The 26,028-nt window shown below is 43.8% G+C and overlaps 1 protein-coding gene across 3 annotated transcripts in view; it reads left to right on the top strand.

Moving 5' to 3' along the window:
• The window catches only part of LOC308295055 (ras-specific guanine nucleotide-releasing factor 2), a gene marked incomplete at both ends in the record, with an annotated part of 76,794 nt that overhangs the window by 28,992 nt on the left and 21,774 nt on the right, over positions 1-26,028 (top strand). Inside the window, 11 exons of one of the 3 annotated variants that reach the window (XM_080738001.1) lie at positions 2,849-3,009; positions 3,216-3,279; positions 5,097-5,233; positions 5,963-6,045; positions 7,250-7,498; positions 12,280-12,360; positions 14,346-14,860; positions 20,583-20,708; positions 22,594-22,683; positions 22,789-22,895; positions 24,456-24,568. In XM_080738001.1, coding sequence (XP_080594127.1) covers positions 2,849-3,009; positions 3,216-3,279; positions 5,097-5,233; positions 5,963-6,045; positions 7,250-7,498; positions 12,280-12,360; positions 14,346-14,860; positions 20,583-20,708; positions 22,594-22,683; positions 22,789-22,895; positions 24,456-24,568 — 1,726 coding nt within the window. Of the gene's footprint in view, positions 1-2,848; positions 3,010-3,215; positions 3,280-5,096; positions 5,234-5,962; positions 6,046-7,249; positions 7,503-12,277; positions 12,361-14,345; positions 14,861-20,582; positions 20,709-22,593; positions 22,684-22,788; positions 22,896-24,455; positions 24,569-26,028 lie in introns of all 3 variants that reach the window. The other 2 variants (XM_080738002.1, XM_080738003.1) reach the window with 2 other exon arrangements.

The following is a 26,028-nucleotide window of genomic DNA, read 5'->3' as shown; positions in this document are numbered from 1 at the left end:
TTTTCCACTCTAAAACCTGGTCTTACTTTGTTTGCGTTTTCAACCCCCGAAAATGCCGTTGTTGTCTGAACGGAAGGCATATCTGACATTTCATTTTGCGGATTTCTTGTGTAAACGGCGTTGTGTAAACGGGCTCTTAATTACCAGCACTTTACCATAAAATATATACGTCAATTCTCAGCCCTGCTCAGCCAGTTTCCCTAGGGCTATGGGCCCTATTTTTGTCCTTCTTTGCCTTTTTTTTATAATTTTGAAAAACATTTTGAAAAGTTCTACAAGCTCACAACGGGTCGATGTACAACGGCTATTTGTAGTATTTTAAAATGTTTTTCAAAACAGTAAAAAAAAGGCAAGAAGTTTAGGGGTAAGGCATGGTCGAAAATATAGCTGTATGTGTGTAATCGTTGGTTCCAATTTGCATATTATGTGTATTTGATTATCATGGCGATGTACAATCTCCTCATTGTTTCTCTAAATCCAAGTGAAGTTACCTGTTTGTAAACATGTGTAGCCTGGGAACCAGATGACTCTGCAGGCTCATCTCTGGCAGATACTGTATGTCTGACCCCCTTCCCATTCAGACAGATTTACAGCTCACCTGGCCTGGTTTGTGCCATTAACAACAATAGGCTCTATGCATATACGCCATTTTGTTCTACTTCCGGGTGTCTTTCGACTTCCTTCAGGTGTTACCGATGATACTAATGAAGGGTCTGTTCCATTCTGGTCAAACAGAGTCAGGGTGCTGATATTGTGCATGTTGGCTCACTGGAAACACTCTGCTACAAGACCCACTGTGCAATAAATCAAACAGAGCCTTGATTAGTATCATCAGTAACACCTGTGAAGGAAGTCGAAAGACACCCGGAAGTAGAACAAAATGGCGTATATGCATAGAGCCTATTGATCTAATATGGGGTGGGTTTGATACAATGACTGACAATCCCCAGGTGTGTCCAGCGCAACACACCAGGCTCACAAAACTCAGATCAAAGGAGGCAGTGCTAATCAATCATTAATCAAGAGCCTGATTCTGCATTGCCTATTTGGCAGCGCAAATGTTTTCAGGAACATATTTTAGAGTCACGTTTAGCTATAATTGTGAACACCACAGTCATTTTATCTTGCTTGAAAACGGACGAGGCAAACCAAGCCAACTCGCTCAGCGACACATTTTGCCTTCAATTTCACTGTCTTGCCTCATTCTCTGACCAAGAGGACCTTTTTCCCACTTCTCCAAAGTAGCAGGGATATAATATTAGATTATTATCTCTTTTACACAAAAATACTTGTATATGCAACACAAGTAGGCATATTAATGTGTGTGTGTGTGTGTGTGTGTGTGTGTGTGTGTGTGTGTGTGTGTGTGTGTGTGTGTGTGTGTGTGTGTGTGTGTGTGTGTGTGTGTGTGTGTATATACCAGTATATAGAAACTATACTCTAGCTTCAAGGTAAAACAGACTTATACTTATACTTATACCATGGCCAATCTTGCATTATAGAAATTGGCACAGCTGTATTTTCTGGGACTGGTCATGCTTGATTGCTGATGATAAATGGTTGGCTAGAATGCTTCTGTTAAGGTTGTGCACAATCTGTGTGACAGAGTTAACGATGCGATGTTTCTGGGCCATGGATAGTACAGTTGAAAATAAGAAACCAGAGTTCCTATAAATGTTTGATAAAAACATAGAGGATAGTGAAGGCTCAACATTGGATAGATAGATAGATAGATAGATAGATAGATAGATAGATAGATAGATAGATAGATGTAAGCAATTTACCCCGAGTGAGAGGACATTATGCTCTCATAATGTCCGCAGTGAGGGTGTTATCGGACGAGGCGCAGCCGAGTCCGATAACACACTCACTCAGGACATTATGAGAGCATAATGTCCGACCCCGAGTGGTAAATAGCTTTTCTACCACTTTTTCCCGTATACATGAAAGAAAACACATAGTTGTAACTTGCAAGGATCTTAAGTTACAATCATTATTGCCTATAAAACTTCCGCGAGACAGCAGATAGTTCCACCAACAACATCTTCTACTCACCAACAGATGGCGCCAACTCCATACTAATCCATGCGTCTAGCTTACAGCTAAGCTAACGTCAGTTAAAAGCACCGTTCCGGCCGTAAATAGAGGCTGTTCGCTTCCAGAAAGGCATAGGTTCAGAGAAAAGGGGCTTTAAAGTTGGCGGATTGCATTGGATCCAAATAAATCGGCGACGATAGTACGCACGTTAGTAAACATAGGACCGCTGCGACCTTCATTTGTTGGTTGGGGGACTACCTCCTGAAGTCCCCGGATGTACACTGAGGCGCATTGATCTCGGACACACAACTTTGCGGCAGTTGTCCTCTCATAACCTCCGGAATTTAGCCAATCAGAATCCAGTATTTGAACACGTGACTCGAAAAAGTGGTAGAAAGATACTTTTATTATCCCAAGGGGGAAAATCAGTTGCCCAGAGGCAGCACAGCAGTATAAGGTTATTTACAAAAGTTACAGAGAAGTAAGAAGAAAAAGAAAAAAAATAAGAACAGAGTACAGTAAAGAGCAAGGTACATCAAGAGAGGGAACGAACATTAAAGCCTCTCTTATTAGCGTTAGGCAATCTGAGCAGCCATGATCTCCAAGTCTGTTGAATTCCCTACTCGAGGAACTCAAGCTGGCTAATTCAGTATCTTCTTTTAAATGACTTCTTCCAAATTCATATTTAGAGACTGGAACTTATGTCTCCTCTTCGTCTTTTTCTCTCCGTTGTTCTGTTGTCTTAACTGTTCTTTTTTACTACATAAAACAACACAGCAAAACAGTGTTTCGTTTTGAATCTCCTCTCTAGGTTCCCTGATCCAGCTGCCATCAGTGGAGCGAGGTAAGCTCAGTAAGGTGCGTCTGGGCTCTCTCTCTCTGAAGAAGGAAGGAGAGAGGCAATGCTTCCTGTTCACCAAACACTTCCTGATCTGCACACGCAGCTCCGGGGGGAAGCTGCACCTGCTCAAGGTGAGTGGACAGCAGTTCAGTCATATAGGCCTACCTTTCAGGTTTAGGTCTGATTGGAAATCTTATTATCTAGGTTTAAATATTGATATATTATTTAGACTATAGTACTTGTTCAGCAGACGTGAAACAATACTGTATCATTCTTTATGCACTTTTAATGTGGTCAGACTATCAGCTTGTGCATATCTGCTCTTTGACTCTCGTAGCAAGGAGGAGTTCTGTCCCTCATTGATTGCACGCTCATCGAGGAAGACACCAGCGATGAGGAGTGTGAGTTGACTGCACCTACATTATGAGAGGCTCAGCCTCAGTGTGTGTCCTCCATGCACTGTAGACATTTTAGCCTTGTAACCTTTTCAGAGCGCGACCCCCAAAACAATCATAGTCGTAGGAGTTGAGGCATTACATTTAGTTTGACTCGGTTCCATTGTGAAAATAGCAGATCTACAAGGTCACAATGTCGAAGTGCAACGCGATGTGAGCTTTTATGCTGCACAGTTAAATAAAAGGTCTGAAAATGCATCAAACAAACTATTCATTTGACGATGCCTCATTCATAAAGGTTGATGCCTTTATTTGTGGTGAAAAAAGCAACCTCATTTTAATCTAAAATTTCATAACAATATCGGCATGTAATATTTCTGTTCTGTGTGGATATACGTAAAGTACACTCATGACACACATAGCAGTTTAAATTTATGAGAATTAATGTAATAGAAATGACTGTTTTATGCCCTCTCATAGGGTATTCACGAATAGTGATTTTTAGTATTCGAATTATTCGACCTCTAAGTATTCGAATAGTCGAATATTCGACAGGACTGGCCAAACTGTCAAATATTAAGTAAGCAAGAGGCGAACATTGTGAAAATAGCAGATCTACATTCTCACAACGCCTCGCGTTGCGAGGCGTTGTGAATATGTAGATCTGCTATTTTCACAATATTTATCTGCGGAACCGAGTCGCATTAAATGTAATGCGTACAATTCCAAGTGCTTGTCAGGGTGGGGGTCCCCAGTTCAAATATGTTTATTTTGGGGGTCACAGCCTAAAAAGGTTTGAGAACCCCTGGTATAGAGCATTAACAAATTCATCCACCAGGGGCAATGACAACAAATTTTTATGACTTCCTATCTAGCCACGCTTTATAAACTATATATTTTTTAAAGACAAAAAAATAAATTAAAAAAAATAAGCGAATATTCGACTTTGGTGAACAACGTCGAATAGTCAATTTGATATTCGAATATTCGGTGAATGCCCTACCCTCTCATAGAATAAGTATATTGTTGCGGGGGGTGGGGTATGCTAGTGTTGACCCACAGACAGCTGTTTCGGGGCTCATTATGCCCCCCTCTCTCTGCATGCAGGTTAATTGGGTGTCAAATTATAAGTGTGTAGAGAAACGACTTCCCTTCAAATATCACACGGCCACCCTTGTAAATGTCAGGTCGTGATCCTTATGACTTCACTGGGCCATTTGTTTCTCCCAGGATGCTCTCAGCAGACAGTGAAATGGGGACGCCCACACACAAACACATGCGCACTCTCTGCACACCGCACACTTAAACTTCGCCCTCAGGGGTCCACGGACTAAAGATAGCAGGTCCACTTAATTAACCCCTTCGGTTGTGTGTGTGTGTTTATGTGTTTGAGTGTGTATGTGCTTGTGTGTTTGTGTATATTATATTCCTTTTCACGTATTTCACATTGAGTGAATTGCAAAACTTTCCAATCTATTATAACGTTACTGTCGGACAGAAATGTTATATCCATATTTCAACCTTTTTCTTATTTCTTCTTCTTATAATTTCTTTTTTCATAATGCCCTATTTCTTTATACTGTTTGTACAGGAGTGTCACACTAGCGGAAAATAACTGACTTACAGGCTTGTAAAACTGCTATTTTTTTGTAAGGTTTATGTATGTGTACATGTCTTATTACCCACTGTGGCAGTCAGTAAACCACTCTGTCTGTCTGTCTGTCTGTCTGTCTGTCTGTCTGTCTGTCTGTCTGTCTGTCTGTCTGTCTGTCTGTCTGTCTGTCTGTCTGTCTGTCTGTCTGTCTGTCTGTCTGTCTGTACAGCAAAGACCAGTGGGCAGGTGTTTGGTCAGCTGGACTTTAAGCTGGTAGTTGAGCCGTCTGACTCTCCGTCCTTCACCGTGCTGCTGCTGGCTCCCTCTCGGCAGGAGAAGGCCGCCTGGACCAGCGACATTAGCCAGGTGACGCACAGAACTGCAGTAAACACTCATAGACTGTAGACATACACCCTGACGCGCAGAATAACAAGAGTCTACAAACGGCACTGAGGGCATGTCCCCCGGGCATCCATGAGGCCTTGGTGAGAAGCAAACACAGACAGGGGTGCGCCCCCAACCCCGGGGGGACCTTTGACTCTCAATCTGCCCAGAGCAGCATCCCTCAACACTGCACGCACACGCGCACACACACACAATCTCACAGACACAGACACACACGCGCGCGCACACACACACACTTTACTTGAGCATTATCATTTTGTATTACTTTACTTTACACTTTGAATCCACAGTATGTCAGAGAGCATTATTGTACTGCTTTACTTTTGATCAGATTATTGATACAAATATACATCGATACATACATTAGGGGGTTGGAGGCTATCCAGCAGTATATCAAGTAATATATAGAGAGAATTATTGAAATAAAATACAACCTGCAATAATACAGTGATGAACAGATTAATGCAACAATAAATATGGTAATCTAGTATCATAATGTATGTTTAGTATTTTGATGCTACATTTAATTAAGTATGACTTTAAATACAGGACTTGTATTTGAGTATTTCTAAATGGTGGTGTTACTATTCCAGCACTCTAAACCTTATACAGTATTTGACCCACTATGTTCCACTTCTTATGTCTCTGTTTCTGTGTTGCATTGTCTGTCTGTCACGTCTATCTCTACAGTGCATAGATAATATCCGCTGTAACGGACTGATGACCAGTGTGTTTGAGGAGAACTCCAAAGTCACAGTGCCTCATGTGATCAGGTAAATGTGTTCGTATGACAGGAGGAAACAGCCGTCTTTTCACGCCAGCGTTGTTTGATTTACTCCATTCAGCATAACTGGGTGAACCTTAATACATGGTTTTGTTGATGGTTGTGGAATTAGCTGTTATTCTTTTTATTCTGTTTACGTTCGCAAACTTAATTTCACACTTAACCACTTAAGCCCCATTTACTTCATCGTAGGATGAATAGTGGAAATAGACGATTTACAAGTTGACACTGTGTCGCAGTGTGACACGTTGTGAGCTTCTGTGAGATTTGTTTTTTCCACTAGGATTTCTTTTGTACATTTATTAAAGACAGGGTGCCGTTAATATTTTCCCCCCTACAACATAATCATCAGCTATAATGATTATACAAATCTGCACATTATAACCCCACCCGGTGGCTTTTTAGAATAATGTTGACTTCATAGACACATACAAAACAGAAAAAGTACAAAACTATGGCACCACCTCTTTAACATTATGTTTTCATGTGGCCACACCCACCTGTTCATTGAGTATACCTGGTTTTCAGGTGGGTGATGAGAGCCTATTTAATGGCATGCCCAGGATAAGGACACCAGGTTGGAAGTGGTTAAACCGTGCTCATTGTTATCCTTTTGTAACTTTGTATACTTTTCCCCTTGTGATCCTCTATGACAGGGGTCTTCAACGTTTTTAGCTGAGAGGGAGATAAAGTACTACATTTTGTATAAAATTGTGTAACAGATTTTCACAGATTTCATAGATCGATTCATAGACTTGTTTGAGAGCACTGTCATCAGTCTATGTTGGATTTGTGTTAATGTGTATATTAAACTACTTAACCTCTACACCAAACCTATTTGCCAAAAATAGTCGATCTACAAGCTCTCAACGCCTCGCGCTAGAGCTTGTAGATCTGCTATTTTCGGCCAAAGTTTTCCTCAGAATAGGGATGTGAGTGTTCAAGTCGTTCATTTAAAAGAAAGATCCTATCACACAAAGATCTGGCGGCCCCCCTGTAGTACCTCTGAGGACCCGCTAGGGGTCCCGGATCTCCTGTTGAAGACCCCTGCTCTATGAGTTCTTGATCTATTTTCTTTTAGCATCACTTTACCCACCTTGCTACATTAGCAGCTCGACAGTCACCCGCGCTTTGGTTGTGCTCTGTGCGTGTACGCGTGTTTGTGTGTGTGTGCGTGCGCGTGCGCCCATCAGATCTGATGTCCGTCTCCATAAAGATGATGTTGACATTTGCTTCAGCAAGACGCTCAACTCCTGCAAGGTCCCGCAGATCCGCTATGCCAGTGTGGAGCGCCTGCTGGAGAGGCTGACCGACCTGCGCTTCCTCTCCATCGACTTCCTCAACACCTTCCTGCACACGTACAGGATCTTCACCACCGCTGCCGTCGTCATGGACAAGCTGGCCGACATCTATAAGAAGCCCTTCACCTCCATTCCAATCAGGTACGTACATGTACTTTCACAGGGAGGCAGGAGATGCAAACTCACGTGCACTAGGGCTGGGCAATACCTGTGTAACGTAATCGATATACACGATATGTATATCGATATATTATGTATACACAATATGTATATCGATGAGACTAGGTATTGTCTAGGATTTGGGATAGCATGATATCGTGATACGGCATGTAGGCCCACTTATGCTCCCATCTAACGGACGCTGGTGTTATCTACGCTAAAATGTGTTTTAAATCATTTTAATTCAAAAAGATGGTAGCCTGCGCTAGTAAGTCATTACATAGTTTTGAACTTGTTGCGTGACGCTTCACACTAGCAGTCACGTCAACAGTGGCAGCGGTGGGATAGCGTGCATGAAGAGCATGAAGAAGCATGTACACCACCAACATTTTCTTTGCATGCGGTCTTAATGTGAAGACGAAGAGCAAAGATGTCACAGGATTTTCCTCATAAGGACAAGAGCTGTTCCTGAAAGAGTGACAGCTCCTGAGTGCATTTTCTAATCAATATAATCTACAGTATCTCCCCATTTCGAAAAATCGAGGGCCATGCCTGCCTGTCCTTTGACCTGTTGCATTAGTCGGACTTTGGTAGGAATTTGTCTGAGAGAAAAGCAGGTCTAAATATACAGCATATGTTATGCTTATATTTGTATACCTGCAGGTTTGACTTAACCTCGCCCACCAGGCTTTCTGAGAGAAAGCCTGGTGTTCGTTCACAACAGCCCGTTTGGTTTCCGCCCAACGCGGAAACCACTAGAAGAAGCGGCGTCGCTCTGATTTGGTTCCCTCTGTTTGTTTCCCCAATCCATTTTAAAATGCTCCAGTAGCCTAGTGTAGTCTTGCCAGTCACTACGAGTTGGACTAAAAAAGATGCATATACCAAACACATTTTTCAAAAGCAAAACTACTCCGCATCAAGGAGTTTATTAGGTAGGCCTTAAAAGTATGTCCTTGAGTGCAGGGGAATTATTTTGGGTTAAAACTGTTTCCGGTGAATAGTTCCGGCCAAATTGTAGTCCTTTGAGTACTACAACATGACGTTTTGTGGTTTCCGCTCCAGACCGGTTACAAGTCCGAAAAGTGAAGTGATCCCAGACTAGGTTTGACTTGGGCAGCGCCAACTGCTTTCAGAGAAAGTCTGACAGCTGAGACTCTGCTATAGCATTAGCAACTCAGACACTGCTATAGCAATTTCTGATAGTGTCTAACCAGTAAGATTCCCTAATCGGGAGATAAGCGACAGTCAGGTCGCATGTATACACAATAATGTTGTCTGCAAGAAAATAACCTCATGGTGGCGCTAGAAGAGGGGCATGTGAGAAATCAGGTTGTGGTTTGCCAGCCAAGGAGTGTGTGTGCAAAGTTTGGCATGGATAGGGGCAACAGTGCCATGTATACACTAGGGCTTTCACTTCAAGCATTTTTGGAGCTGTGTGGAGCTCCCTATACATGGCCGTGTGTGTATCTATGTGGGTCCGTATGTAGCCTCAAGAATGTGGTAGTACCTTTTATGACCACACATGTTAAGGGAGGGGCGCTGTTTTCAACTGTAATACACACACACACACACACACACACACACACACACACACACACACACACAGCTCCACTTCGAACAGAGGTTCGATTTTTTTTTACAGATCGACTAGTTGAAGCCACTGGTAGTCGACTAGTCGACTAGTCGTTAACATATTATGTCATAATAAAGAGCGCTGTGGCACGGCTTTCACAGCAGCCAAGTTACCATGACAACGGATACTCACACACAAACCCCACGTGTGCAAGTCAGTGCAACAACAAGACCAGCATTTCACAATCGCCACATCCATTTGAGCTGCTACAGTAATAGAAAGCCATGCTTACTCACCAATAGCTGCTGTCTCTCGTAAACAAAGGACATATATCCATTTCCATGGTCGGCTAGCCAGGCTAGCTGGCTAGCTCGCTACACAACACAAACACTCCTCTGTCTTTTAATTACTTCTAATCAAACGAACGTGCGGAACGTCTGTCGGTCTGTTCGTTGTAGCAAGAACTGGCCTGTCCTCACTTGCTGCTATGATCGCGCTACGATGTTATACTGTTAAACAACTATATTCTGACTGTAGGACTAGTCTCACAACTCACTGCTGTGTGCAGACGCGACACGGAGCACTTTAGGTGAACTCTGGGTGAACTCCACTCCACTGTCTTTGGGAATATTAACCCCTCGGTGGGGAGATGCAGCAAGGTGTGTGTGTGACTGGATAATAATATTCCGTTTGTAATGGTTGTTAGACATAAAACAACTATAATCGAATTGAAATGAGTTTGCTAGGTCTTCATAAAAAATAAAAAAACGAAAATATTTTTATTTTATTTATTTTTTTCGACTTTTCGACTAGTACCTACAAGATCGACTAGTGGTTATACTAGTCGACTAGTCAACTAGTCGACTAGTCGGTGAAAGCCCTAGTATACACAATAATGTTGTCTGCAAAAAGCAACCTCATGGTGGCGCTAGAAGAGGGGCATGTGAGAAATCAGGGGCAGAGGTTGTGGTTTGCCAGCCAAGGAGTGTGTGTGCAAAGTTTGGCATGGATAGGGGCAACGGTGCCGGAGATAAGAGTAGGGCCAAAAGTGTGACGTGACTTGACAGACAGACTGACTGACTGACTGACGGAGGGACAGACAGCTGGTGGAGCTTTTCATAGTAACTTGCGACCTGACAGTCGCAATAAACAATGTTTTCTATCCATGCATGTACAGTACACATGATATGCACTTTACACACCATATTCATGTATAGAGCACTGCCCCATTCATATTCAGCATTATTCACAATATCGCAATATCGATATCAAGGTATTTGGTCAAAAACGTTGTGATATTTGTATTTGTCCATATCCCCCAGCCCTACATGCACACACACACACACACACACACACACACACACACACACACACACACACACACATATCCTCCACATCAGCCGAGACGGAAATCTCACCTGGCCTCCCATCTGGCATCATCCACAGTAATATCCTCAGTGTTCATTTAGCTCTGAGCAGCCTTTTAACACAGTTAAATAAATGAACACTGGTGTGTAACTTCTGCCATAACACACCTTTTCCTAATCTTTATTCATTAAAAGTTTATGAATATATGTGCGTGCGAGAGTTTGTGTGCTTTTGCGTGTGTGCGTGCTTTTGCGTGCGTACGTACATGTTTGTGTGTGTGTGTGTGTGTGTGTGTGTGTGTGTGTGTGTGTGTGTGTGTGTGTGTGTGTGTGTGTGTGTGTGTGTGTGTGTGTGTGTGTGTGTGCTTTACTAGCTTTCTGTTCTTTCTTCCTCACTGAACGGTCTATCCAGATGTGGGGTCACTGCTCTGAGTCAGCAGCCAACTACTGTACAACCTCTGCCCGCAAGGTTAAATACATACTGGCTCCAGAACATACCCTGCCTGTGTGTGTGTGTGTGTGTGTGTGTGTGTGTGTGTGTGTGTGTGTGTGTGTGTGTGTGTGTGTGTGTGTGTGTGTGTGTGTGTGTGCGTGTGTGCGCCTGTGAACGTCTGTGTGTGTGACTGTGCGCACGTGGGTGTGCGACTGCATGTTTGTGTATGTGTGTGTGTGCGACTGTACGTGTGTGCGTAGGCCCGCAAAACAGATGCTTCAACAATGTTGCAATTGGCACAGTTATAGGAATATGTTGTATGTCTCTCTGTCTCTCTCTCTCTCACGCACGCACGCACGCACGCACGCACACTCTCTCTCTTTCTCTCTCTCTCTCTCTCTCTCTCTCTCTCTCTTTCTCTCTCTCTCTCCACGAGTGAGTGTTTATATTCCTACTCAGAATTAATTACCTCTTCAACTGGAAAAGTTGCATATTTTTCTCTGCCTTGGAGCGTGTGTGTGTGTGTGTGTTTGTGTGTTTGTGTGTGTGTGTGTGTGTGTCTGCACGCGTGTGTGCGTACGTACGTATGTGTGCATGCGTGAGTGTGTTCGTGTGTAGACTCACCATGCCCTGTTTCACCAGTAAGGCTCCCTAATCGGGAGATAAGCGACCGTAGGTCACTTATCTCCACAAATAGGGCAAAAATGTGTTTTGCCAAAATCTTCCTGATCCATGTTGATGACATGAGTGTAGACATACTGTGTAGTGATTTTCGTGATTTTAGGGCAAAATCTGTAGGAGCAGTGTCCAAAAATGTGTTTTTAAAAATCGGCCTGGAGGTGGCGCTATATGGGAGAGATTCATGTTGATGGGATGAGTGTAGACATACTGTGTACCGATTTGCGTGATTTTAGGGCAAAAATTGTAGGAGCAGTGTCCAAAAATGTGTTTTGCAAGAAGGTCCTTGGAGGTTGTAGTTTGGCAGGTAAGGAGTGTGTGTGCAAAATTTGGCATGGATCGGGGCAACGGTTGCGGAGATATGAGCAGGGCAAGAGTGTGACGTGTGAGGTGTGACAGACAGACTGACTGACGGACTGACGGACGGACTTACACTTTGTGCAGGGTTTGATAGTAAATGCGACCTACGGTCGCAATTAGGAGAGCAGGGAACAATCACACACGCATGCACGCATGCACGCATGCACGCACACACGCGCGCACGCACAGGTTTGTCCATTCATTTTGGTATTCACATTTTTATTTTGTGTGAATGTAAGCCTCCATACTACCGGTATGTCTCATACGCTGCCATGCAATCATATCCAATCATATCCAATTCATCCATCCACCCATCCATCCACCCATCCTTCCATTCACCTCCTTTCTACAGGGTGCAGTACCACTCATTTGACCGTTTGTCCATCACATCCATCTGCTCCGACTACAGTCTGAAGATCAAGAACCAGTCTAAGTAACAATTCTCTCACTATCTCTCTTTCTTCCTCCTGCTTCCATCTCCTCTTTTTGTCTCCGCCAGGCCAGAGACTATGTTTTTGCACCTGTCCGTCCGTCCGTTTGCCGTTTGTCTGTCTTATCTCCGGCACCAATGGACAGATCAGTGGCCAAGGAAGATCTCCCTTAGAACTTCCAAATGTTTTCTAAAATCTTTCAAATTTGCCTCATGGTGGCACTATAACAGCACCCCTTTTGCCCTATAACTCTTGAACCGTAGGTCGTACAGTCCAAATATCTTTCCTAGATTCCTTGGATCATGGCGCAAGTCTTCATGTAGGCCACGCCCATTTCCACCGGGCAAAGTTTTCCACCATTTTGTGTTTTTGCTACTACCTACAGATTTTGTCCAAAACTTAAAAAACAAAACAATAAACAATATATGTGAGGTCACGTGATCAAGGTGTATATATCAGATTCCATTTCAGTTGGCTATATGACTACCTTCCAAATTCCGCGTGCCCTGGGTACGTGGGTAGGCAACCCGGCCTGGCTGAGACCTGCGCTCAGAGGAGCACGCTTTCTTAGTTATCTATATGTCTGTCTGCTCTCCTCTGGTCCTCTAACAGGATGGTTTAGGAATGGAGTGGTTGTTTTCCCCTTCTCATGAACTCACCCAATCTAACACAAGCTAATGAATCGATAGACCAAAACAGTCACCAGTTTAGGATATAAAGCTTTACTTTGCTGTATTATATTAAACAGAACCTGTTTACAGTTTTCCCAGTGAGTTTCCCTCACATTTTATCTAATGTACTTTTATGTAACCAGCATACAGCACTCTGGTATTTCAAATAGCTCAGACACCCTACCACTTTTCTCATGGGAACCTTGCACAACCCACAGAGGTCGTAGTTGCACCAATTTCAGCTCTATGGTCGACCCGAGGACAGAGGCACGTGGAAGGGGAAAGAACCTTTTTCCAGCTCGTTTCTCAGTTGCAGCTCCTGTTGGTTCTCCTCCCCAACAAGGCCTCAAGCCAAGGCCTTGTCTCTGTTCTCCTGCCACATTGATCGGTTCCTTCTCTTCTGTCACCGCCCTTCGATCCGCTTTATCTCTGCTCGCTTCAAGGTTTTTCTGTACTGCCCCGCCCCTCCCCTTTTCCATCTCACTCTCTCACTCTCTCATGCTCGTCCCATTCTGTTTGCCTGTTCTATTTTCTTCCACGGTTCTCCTGTTATTTTCGCTCTCCCTACTCGTGCGCTACTCGCCTGCAATTTGTCCTCCCGTTTTCCTGACCATTTGATGAACAGATTGGATGCGATTAGATGATTGTTGTGTTTGTATATGCATGAACGCTCTTGTCTAGTTGCAGTAGCGCAGTCATACATCATCTCTCCGAGGTACTTCTTCTGAGGGCATTCCGGAGCCAGTGCAGAGGAGGGCGGAGTGCTGTTGTGGATGGATGTCTGAAAGAGGGGTGGGGGGTATTAGTGGGCGCTGAGAGGAAACTCTGACAGCCGAGTTATGAATCTGATTATGATTTTAATTTGTCTACAATATGTGTATTTTAGCGGCAGCTCCCATAGCATAGTCAATTGGGCATAGCACCAATCATATGCCGTTATCGCAACATATCCTGTCCAAGTCTGGTTCGCAGATCTGTGATCCGCGTTACCCACCTTGCCCTTGCTTTGCTGTCATTCTCCAATGCAATATAAAATATATTCTCACATGGCCCTGAGCCTGAGAAAAAGCAAAAAGTAATGTGTGATTTTGAACTTTGAACAAAAGTAATTTTCAAAGTTTGAACATCCATCAGCAGCAGCCCATTCATGTCTTATTATTGTATAGTAGCTGCCTTTTTTCTCTTATCATAGTGCCCTACTCTGTAATTATCTTCCCCCCTTTCTTTGTCTTACAGGATCTTATTTTCATGTCTTTCTTAACCCATGTTGTACGTTCCTTACATTAATTATTATGCTGTTTGCCTCCGGCCGCCAGGTCACTGGAGCTGTTCTTTGCCACCAATCAGAACAACAGGAGCGGGGAGCACGCCAACGACCGGTCCCCTCGGCTCTGCCGCAAGTTCTCCTCCCCTCCGCCTCTGTCCATCCACTCCCGCACCTCCTCGCCCGTTCGCGTGCGGAAGCTGTCCCTCCATTCACCCATCATCTCCAGGGCAGGGTTGGGGGGCCTGGACCTGGGCAGCCCTGTGTCCAACAACCACAGAACCTCCCAGTCGGCGGGCAGCAGCCCCACGTCTGCCCACACGCCCCAGACGCCCACGCCCCAGACGCCCACCACTCCTCAGAGCCCCGCCCAGACGCCACCCGCCACCTCCCCGCCTCCCTCCTGCACCTCGCCCCCACCCGGCAACTCCAAGCCCCCCCAGGACCAGGCTCCCGTCCCGGCTCCCGCCTCCTCCCCTGACCAGAACCACTCCCCCATAACAGAGGGGGAGGAGCTTCCCAAGATCGACGCCTTCTGTGGCAAGTTGAGACGCAGCATCCGCAGGGGTAGGTCTTCACTACTAGTCAAAAAACATACTGTATATACTGTATAGTGCAGAAGGTCTTCAACAGGGGGTCTGGGATCCCTAGGGGGTCCTCAGAGTTACTACAGGGGGGCTGCCAAATCTTTCTTTGATAAGAACATGTTTTTTACATTAACTGTTCTGCTGCTGTTGACGGCGCTCACCGTCATTGAAAGGGTTAATACCATGGCGCCGTTGACGGTGAGGACTGTGAATCTTACTGTATATACAGTAAAGATATTATTACTTACTGTACGTCGCTCCGGTCCCGCCCGCATCGGTAATGTCGGCGATTTGTTTACAACGCACGTTGGGCGTGCACGCGAAGTGAAGCTCCTCAATGTTAAGTCAATGGAGAGGCCCATAAAGAAACTTCATTTAAACAAAATAGCCATTTTGAGACATTTTGCAGCAGATCTAAATGTAAACAAGGCACAAGGCAGGGCGCAGCCATCTTCCTCTTCTTGTCCCACACTGTCATGTGACTAGATGACGTAATCGTTGCCGTCAAGTGATAATCCAAAAAAACAAAAACAACCCCCTTCCAGCCCTTCAAAATAATAGCGGCGGCCTATGGAGGAAACGGCGTGGCACCGAGGCACCAAGCAACTTTCAGATTAAGAGGCACTAATTGTGTTAACCACTTGAACCCTCGCATCCCTATTCTGAGTGGAACATTAGCCAAAAATAGCAGATCAACAACTTACAACGCATCGCAGCCACTTGTGCAACATAAAACATCAAGCCTATCTAAGAAACAAAAAGATTAAAACACAACAAAAACAATAAACTAACAACACATAACCCATATCCCCCATCCAAACGATCTAATCCCCACTATTAACTCTACAGTGTAATTTGCAACAAAACATCAGAAACCTCTCAAGTCTCAAAACAGTACACAGAAGACATACAGTAATGAACCCCAAATCGGATTCCAGTGACCAAACATAAAGGCCTTTCTTTATTCAATAACAGTACCATTACCCACTTCTCAAAATAAAATCATAATACAATCAAAATCCAAAATCTGAAAACGTTCTAGTATGGGGGATTAAAACAAATCATAATTAACTGACAGTATTGGAATTCAAATGAAAGTGCCCCCAATTACAATACTGTGCGCACAGGAGAGAAACAGATTAGAATATTATAATCTCCTAGTATCCATTTATTAATCCCCTTCATTATTAGCATTCCTGAAAGGATGTGTACAAAATGTGTGTGTGCAGGCATACATACTGTATGTGCACAAACTTGTATGTATTTGTCTGCATGTGTGAGCTGTGCTCCCATGTGAACACATGAGATATAATATATTTTTACAGTATGTCACACAGAAAATATGTGTCCATCTTATTTGATTGATTACATTGTCTCTCTCTATCGCACATATATTATCTGTTGGCTTCCTCTGGATTAGTAAAAAGCCTTAGTCTTCTCGGTTCCATTGAGTGTCCATTGAGTTTTGGCTGAGTATGAAAGTCCAAACCTGACTGGTAAAAGCCGCTAGGCTAGGCCAAGCTTCGCGGGTTGCTTATGAAATTAACTCATAGAAGGCACCGCTCACTTCATACTAGGTGTGATTTTTGCACTTTTTTTGTACAAAGTCCCTGGTTTTTGGCCTATGATTTCCCTCACTCCTTCACCCCAGCAATTCTCAGATTCAGTCCATTTGAATGTCCAAGTGGGTGTGTTCCACTTGGCTGGAAAGAGTTCCTAGAGGTTTAACATTTTGTGAGAGAAATCCTATTCCTAGTCGCTTATTGCCGCTTCATTCAGGTCCTGTATCTTTACATTTTGAGCTTTAATTAGAGGAGCACTCAACTGAGCCATAGAGTATGTTTATGCTTTCCGCATAGCTATCTGTTTCTGTCATGCTAGCATTTTTTCTCATCAATCCTGTTACAGATCTCAGTTTTAACGAGAGATAGCTCAGCCTGTATTGAATGTATCTCAGACTGAAGTGATGCTATAGCTTTAGAACTTCCAGGTTGCCAATACTCCGGAGGTTCTGCTCAGGATCTGTCACCCCGGTCAAGCTCCTATCACATTGATAAATGTACTTACATTGACTGCAGTTTATAGGCTACTTTGATGACTTTAGCTCAGACGTTAGTAATGCAATAGCGGTCAAAACCTCCCAGCAGCCTAGCCCAGGATGCTCTCCTTGGGGCTTGTCACCCCTGTCCGAGGCTCCTGGGTGTATTTCCTCATCTTAACCGTCTTGGGATTCTTCATTGTTGTTGGCATTTTTGAGCGGTGGTCACACCATCACCTATACGTGGCCGTGTGTGTATCCGTGTGTGTGTATGTATGTATGCGTGTGTGTACTGTATGTAGCCTGAGTACCGCTGGGTGACCAGAGAGGTGCTGTTGAGCAGCCTTGAAATATACATGCACGCACGCACGCACGCACACACACACACACACACGTGCACGCATGCAAATATAGAACCAGAACACAGAATTGATAGATCTAGAACAAATAGAATTTAAATATATAGATCTAGAACACATAGAGAGGTGCTGTTGAGCAGCCTTGAAATGTACATGCATGCACACACACACACACACACACACACACACACACACACACACACACACACACACTCGTACAACCCTGAAATGAACTGCTACACACACGGCCACGGCCACACACACACACACACACACACACACACACACACACACACACACACACACACACACACACATGCACCACCGCTCACTTCAAACTTGGGTTTGATTTAGATTTTTTGGGTTAATTAATTTGGAGTGGATGGGAGTCCATCGCCTAATGAAATTCAATTCGAGGGTCCGTAACATTTAAAAAGCCCTGCACACATTGTAGGTATTTCTGTTCGTTATAATACCTGACAGAATTGCTGGAGGGTGTGAAGTGTTCTTTGTGTCTGTTTGGGTCTTTGAGTTCTCGAGTTATAACCGTTCGCCTCAGCCAAAATGACTTCCTACTTCAAAAACCACCAGCAACTATGATCCTCTAATAGTGGCATTAAACAGCCCTTTCAGACGGGAGCGAGACCCCAACAGTGCATTTACGGCAGTGAAGCGGTGACAGGCTACAGTTAGACCCTCATTAGCGTATGTGTGAAATTGTGTGTGTGCGCGCGTATGTGTGTGTGTGGGGGCATGTGTGTGTGAGCGTATGCATGTATGACAGCTGCTACCCTAGTGCTAGGAGACAAAGCAGCCATTAGCCCTCATCCCAGCAAGCTGCTCTCGCCTCCTCTCTGCACAACACTTTCTGTCTTTTGCTTTATTAAATAAAGAAAAATACATGTATGACTATGTATATATGTACAGTACAGTATGTATGTATGTATGTATATGTATGTATGTATGTCCAATATGTATGTATATACCGGTATGTACATGTACGTTTGTACAGTATGTATATGTACTGTATCTTTATGTATTAAATGTATGTTGTTGTGGTACTGGCCAAGTATACTGTATTTGCACAAACATGGAAATTTGTCTCTCTATAACTATGTACGAATGATCTGCCGATGTATAAATATATGTACAGATGTATATATATTTATCTCTCTATGCATAAATGTATGTACGTATCTCTCTGTATATGCATGTACTACAGTATGTACTCGTATGTATCTACTAGATGTACAGACAGGTCACCAATTAAAGGAAGAATGAAGATAAGTGCCTTATAAAGGTGTTGGGCCACCATGAGCTGCCAGAACAGCTTCAATGCTCCTTGGCATCCTTTGTGCAAGTGTCTGGAACTCTACTGGAGGATTCTAACTAAATATATTCCCTCATTTGGTGTTTTGACGATGATGGTGGAAAGTGCCGTCTAACAGTTCCACATCTCCCGGGTGTTCAAATGGGTTCAGATCTGGTGACTGTGAAGGCCATCCTTATTATCCTTACTATCCTTATCCTTACTTTAAATCTACAAACCTCTGTCTGTCTGTCCTTCTGTCTGACTTCTCCTTGTGCGTTCAGCAATTGATTTGAACTTGCACACAGGCAATGATCATTACCATGTGCAGACACTCACAAACAATATTTTTCACTTCTCCCAAATTCAAGCTGTTTGTTAGCGCCTTTATGTCATTTTTATGTCACCACTGGAAATTCAGAATTCAGGCAATGTCGCCATGGTTACAGCCGTCGCAATGGTTATAGCCCCCCAAGCTACAGTATAGATGAATGCGCAAGGCCAGATACCACACAGACAAACAGGCTGTTAGACAGAGAATGCTGCAAACTTATAAAGGATTTTCATTTACACAGGCCGTAAATGTCATCTTCATGGCACAAGCACGCAGATTCACATGCGCAATGTTCTAATCCAGATTGTGTTATTAGCACACATATTATTAGCACACATAGCTCAAACAGCTTAAACAACAACTTCCAATACTGCCAACACTACTATAACATCCCTCTCTATCTACTTGTCTACGGACTGTTCTTAGGCGGGACACAGTCTGATCATGTCTGTTGACATTCTCAGTCACCTGAGGAAACGTTGTTCTTCTGTTTTTCCTTACATATCGCACTAATGTATCATCACAGTTATCCAATGAAGAAAAAACACAAAAGATATATCTACATGTACCTACAGTAATGTCCCTTGCTCTTTTTTGTCTTCCTGTGTACAGTATTTATGCCATTTGGAGCTGTGTTGACAGAGCAGATATACAAATATTGTCCAAATTGTACATAGACAAACTACTCCCAGTAATGTGGGTACAACAGAACAGTCAGGATGACAAATATACACCTTATACCAAATGAAATTCAGTGTGTAAATATACAGTATATACAGTATTTGTACAATATTGTAATAAATAAAGATGTTAAATCAGCAGGGTAAAAACTGTGTAACAGTCTAACCTTAGATATGGAATAAAAATACCAGTAAAGAAAAAAGAGAAAAAAAGTAGTCCAGGAGCAAAAGCGCAAAAAGTGACAGTCATGAGTGTCCCCAATTAGACCCCAATTACAATCTGATCAACTTCACACTTGTGAAGGCTGGGGGTGTGAATGGGAGATGGTGAGCAAGCTAACTGTATCTGTACGTGTGTATTGTGTGTTTGTATTGTCAGATCGGCAGAGCAGGAGGTAGAGCAGGTCCTCACATGTCAAAGTGTCCTTGGGCAAGACACTAAACCACACATTGCCTCCAATGAGTCGGACGATGCAAGCTTGACACCATTGGTGTGTGAATGTGGGAAGTGAGGATGCTGGCGTCAACTGTTCGCCACTTCACTTCCCAATGAATGAACCATTGTGAAGCACTTGGAAAAGTGCTATAAAAATGCAATTAATTCATTATCATTGTATGTTTTACTTATTTGTATGTAAGGAAATGAAATCTCAAGGGGCTATCCTCTCAATAAACACTTCCAGGTGGCAAGCAATCTGCCTACTCTGAACAGTCACATGTTCTACATGGTCCCGGACAAGATCGAGCCAATTAATTGGCACTACATTTCAAAAGTAGAATGGGATGGGAAAATGTGTTGTATGACTTGCTTTTGAGCAAAGCCAAGCTTAGACCCTCACTGAGAGAAATTCCCTCTTGCGGTTCCCTGTTGAGATGAGTGTATTTGTTGCTGAGTGAATGTCCTTTTTGTTCGGTCAGCACAGTGAGTATATAATGTACTGTAGCACATGTGTTGTCATTGAAACCCTGTTGTTCTCTCTAGCGGTGTTGGAGTCTGTGTCGTTAGAAAAGATCATCCCAGAGTCTCCTCAGAACCACGAGGCAGGAGACATGTCTCCCTGCCGCTCCCCGTCCACACCCCGTCACCTGCGCTTCAGACAGCCTGGAGGTAAGACTGTGTGGAGTAATCTGCGTGCTTCTGTGCACACCTGTGTGTGCATGCATTGGAGTGTATTGGAGTGTGTGCGTGGCTGTGTGGCTGTGTGTGTGTGTGTGTGTGTGTGTGTGTGTGTGCGTGCGTGCGTGCGTGCGTGCGTGCGTGCGTGCGTGCGTGCGTGCGTGCGTGCGTGCGTGCGTGCGTGCGTGCGTGCGTGCGTGTGCCCGTGCGTGCGTGTGCCCACGTTTGTGATCAGAGTGCATAGACAAGGTCATTGGCTGGAGCTCCAAAGCCATAGGGCCTTCACAGGGCAACGTTGTACCCACGGACAGGCTCCTCTGCTGGGATACAGAGCCATGCAAAGGCTGACCCTGGAACCTCAAATCATCACTTCAGAAGCTTAATGCAAAGCTTAAACACACCCAGATGACAGCACAAAGGACCCTGTGTGTGTGTGTGTGTGTGTGTGTGTGTGTGTGTGTGTGTGTGTGTGTGTGTGTGTGTGTGTGTGTGTGTGCGCGTGCGTGCGTGTTTGGGTCCATTTTCCTTGACTTGCGCCTATTTAAATAGTTAGTTTGGAAGACATTAGCGGAACACCATAATGTAATGTATGATTCTTTTTGTAAACAGGCAATCATGCTCTTGGTCTCTGCAGACCTTGGATCAACATATAGTAATTGATGGTGGCGTGGAGTGACGCTGGTGATTTGTGATAGTGACAAGCGATGTTAATGATAGTGATGATGAATTGTATGTTTTATTTCAGATATGTGAAAGAAAATATTGGATTGTCAAATACTGATTTAGCCGGGTCAGTGTAGAGAGACAGGATAACAGAGAGAGGAGAGACATGACGAAGAAAGCACGTGGGTCGGATTTAAACCTGTGTCCTCACACTCACAAGGAGCATTATGATCTGTGCACTAACAGGCTGAGCAACCATGCACTCCTTACTGCCACTTTTCAAATGTCTACTTCATTACTGTAAATTACCGCAAATAACGTAATCCAGTTATTTTTATCTGGTATCTTCATAATCGACATTCATCAGAGATGTTTTCCGAATGTATGAAACTCCTGTTGGAAGGGAGAACAGAAATATGGGTACTTGTTTTGCTGATCAATAAAATTGTAATAAAAATGTAAAATGATAATGACAGTGAAGATGACAGTAATGGTGTTTTGGAGGAGGAGATGAATGACACTGAAAACAATGATCACAGTGATTATCCTAATGTTGATGATGATGATAAGAATAATGACTGCAATGACCATGCCTTGAGCATACAGTATTGTACAGTGTAATACATCAGACTTTTCTTGTTACCCAACGTCGCTTTACAAAACAAATACAAGAGGTGGGTTTTAGGGAGGCGTTGAACACAGCAAGGATGGAGGCGGCTTTGATGTGAGATGGGAGTGAGTTCCAGAGGGAGGGGGCTGCAACTGAGAAAGCTCTGTCACCGCAGGTGTGTTTTGTTTAGTTTTGGGGATGTCCAAGAGGTTGGCATCACCAGACCTGAGGGAGCGGGAGGGGGCATGGATGGTGTTGGAGGAGATCAGAGAACCAGCGGGGAGCCTGGTGGTTGTGGGCCTTGTACGGGGTGATCAGTGTTTTGAAATCTATTCAGTGATTTACTGGGAGCCAGTGAAGGTCATGGAGGACTAGGGTGATGTGGTCTCTGGATCGGGTTCTGGTGAGGAGGCGGGTAGCAGAGTTTTGCACAAGTTGAGGTTTCTTGAGAACTTTGGAGGTGGCACTGTAAAGGAGGTGGCTGCAGTAGTCGAGTCTGGATCGATGTCATGAAGGCATGAATGAGCGTCTCTGCAGCAGTTTGAAATGATGGCGTCATGTGTGTGTGTGTGTGTGTGTGTGTGTGTGTATGTGTGTGTGTAGTCCAGTCTGGGGAGAACTCGCGTTGTTCTGTCTCCCCTGCCTCAGCCTTCGCCATTGCCACAGCAGCAGCAGGACACGGTTCACCACCAGGTACTGTACACAAACACACAAGCACGCACGCACACACGCACGCATGTACATTAACTCACTTTGAATGTCATATGAGTATTAAAACGTGTCCCATCATTTCTCCAGTGTTTAATAACTCAGAGAGGACTTGTGATAAAGAGTTCATCATCCGCAGAGCTGCTACTAACAGAGTTCTCAATGTGCTGCGACACTGGGTCTCCAAACACTCCCAGGTTTGTATCCAACACTCTGTGCGTGTCTGTATGGCATGGAAATTATAGTTTAGTTTTGCCGTTTTCATTTGTTACAATTTTGTATTTTGTTTGGACTTTTTGTTGTCAACTTGAATGTAGTTTATTTCGTTTTGAATGTGGTTTGCTAGTTTAGTTTTTATTCGAAAATTTGCAAAAAGGGCTTGAGGATCGGCTATTCTCACTATTTGTGAAGATGTTGTAAAAATTTTCACAACAGGGCTTAAAACCTGCAAAACTAAAAATCGAAAGAAATTGTTTCATATACACCCAAAATGCTAGGTATGACTTTTTCTCTATGATTTCAAATTCAATTTCTGTTTTATTCCGCTGGTTTTAGTGAACTACTGTATACAGTACAGTAGGTAATGGTATCTGTTTGTGGGTGTACACACATAGGCTATTTGTACGTATTTTGTACATTTATTTTTTGCCCTACTTGCTCTCACCTGAATAACAAAACACGCAAACACACACACACACACACTCACACACACACACACACACACACACACACACACACACACACACACACACACACACAAGGCACACACAAAAAACTGAAACCTGCGGCATTAATTGGGCAACCTTTCAAGCAGGCTACCAGCTCATGCCAGACCAGACGTCCAGCTAGCTGCTCTAATGAACGGACTATCAGGGTAATTGGCTGTCTCTCCCATCGAGGAGGCCCTGTTAGTCTAAAGAGTATTGATCTGCTTTATGTCTTTTCAAAATGGTCCGCTGACGGCGCAGCTTCCAAGAAGGGCTTATTAGTGCGTTGACATTCCACGTAAAGGGATAGTTCACCCCCACCAAAAAATATTTTTTTTCTTATCGATTACTCATCTCCCATGGAGACTTGAATTCATGGATATTTTTGTCGCATTCCTAATAAGCCAATAATTTGACTGACCAGCAAGTGGTTCCCTATGGAGGCACAAAGAGTCTCCTCAAATTATTGGCTTAAGAATGCGACAAAAACTACCAAATATATGCATGAAATCAAGTCTCTGTAGGTTGAGTAATTGATAGAAAAAAGCAATTATGCTGATGAACTATCCTTTTAAAGCTGACCTAAAGGCTAACCCTACGTTTTAACAGCGGGCAACATACGGCGACTCTGGACGATGTCGTCCAAAAGTTAAATTACGTTCATGTTTTTTGGCGGCGTTTTCCACTATCGCCTCATCGCCTGCTATCGCCAGTATAGTTGCCGGGTCCCATTGGCAAATAACGCACTTCGTCCGCCCGCCGCCTGCTGTTGCCCACTAATACAACGCACCGTAAGGGAGAGTGGGAACTTGAGGAAAACAGTGCCGTAGTGTATGGATAGAGCAGTGATGTATCTGCCGACCTCTGTGACCTGGGAGGGTGGATGGCTGATGGTCTTAAGGTCCGTCTAAGAACGGAACTGCCCACAGTCTAACAATGTGTGTAATGAGCATACTGTACGTGTGTGTGTGTGTGTGTGTGTGTGTGTGTGTGTGTGTGTGTGTGTGTGTGTGTGTGTGTGTGTGTGTGTGTGTGTGTGTGTGTGCACAGGACTTTGAGATGAATGGGGAGTTAAAGATGGGGGTCATCTGTCTCCTGGAGGAGGTCCTCAGAGATCCAGAGCTCCTACCCCAGGAGAGGAAGGCCACTGCCAACATACTGAAGTACGCTCACATACACACACACACACACGCACGCACACGCACACACGCACTCACACACACGCGCACACACACACACACACACACACACACACACACACACACACACACACACACACACACACACACGCACACCAGCTATTTTCAGCGACAATATTTAATGTCGAGCAAAAACAGAAGAGTCACTAGCATATAATAGTCAGGAGCGATTTCAGATTAAAGGCCTTCTATAAGGAGGTTAGAGGCATTTTAGGGTAAAAGTGGGGAACCACGACATTTTACATAGCCTACTGTAAATCAAGGGTACTGAATCAGAAAAACATGGTTCCCAAGCAAAAGAAATTGTTCTTTGCATAACAAAATGACTGCCGGGATTGACAATTTTGAACAGAACTAGCTCTGTAACAAGGCAAGCAAAAGAGTCTACTGTATTATCTACATATGTTCTAAGTGTCAGACAATGTGATTAAGGTATTTCTTAATTGAATAAGTGCTAAGCCTACTCCTAAATATGCAAATGATTGGTCACCATTACAGAAACTGTTTAGTACTCAAAGGGGTCCACGCGGCTCGTACATCTGGCTTTGTCAGTTTGTACGTATGTATTTCCCGCAAAGCTTTGCGGGACGCGCAATGAAATTAACTCACCGCTGAAAGCACCGCTCACTTCACACTGGGCTGCACTGGCTGAATAAAACAGGTGGCCTTGCACAACCTGCATTTATCAGCCTACAGACATATTTTTATATAAATAGATAAATTAGTATATATATACCAGTAAGACTCCCTAATCGGGAGATAAGCGACCGTTGGTCGCTTATCTCCACAAATAGGCCAAAAGTTTGTTTTACCAATTATCAAGACATACCAATTGACAGTTTGCCATGGTTACTCATTGAAGTTGAATCTCCATATATGGAGATAACCTACGCATCACACTAAGTCTGACCTCACCAGCCCATATTTGGGCATGAGCAACTTATGTCTCCATATATGGAGATATGATGACATCACACAGTCCTCAGCCGATGATGTGGCGTGATGTCATACAATACACAAACGAGCCCTACAGTATAAACAGAATCCCTTTTATGCCCATATATGGAGATCCCTAACAGCATCCCTTTTATGCCCATATATGGAGATCACTAACAGCTAACAGAATCCCTTTTATGCCCATATATGGAGATCCCTAACAGAATCCCTTTTATGCCCATATATGGAGATCCCTAACAGAATCCCTTTTATGCCCATATATGGAGATCCCTAACAGAATCCCTTTTATGCCCATATATGGAGATCCCTAACAGAATCCCTTTTATGCCCATATATTATGGAGAAATCCCTGCTCTGAGTATCTGACATCAGTGTGATGTCACCTGTTTATGCCCATATATGGAGATCCCTGCTCTGTGTATCTGTGTACAAATAGGCCAAAAGTTTGTTTTACCAATTATCAAGAC

The sequence above is a fragment of the Nannobrachium achirus genome (assembly GCF_963921795.1).
Source record: "Nannobrachium achirus genome assembly, chromosome: 12".
Lineage (NCBI taxonomy): Eukaryota > Metazoa > Chordata > Actinopteri > Myctophiformes > Myctophidae > Nannobrachium > Nannobrachium achirus.
This window is presented reverse-complemented; position numbering and strand designations above follow the sequence as displayed.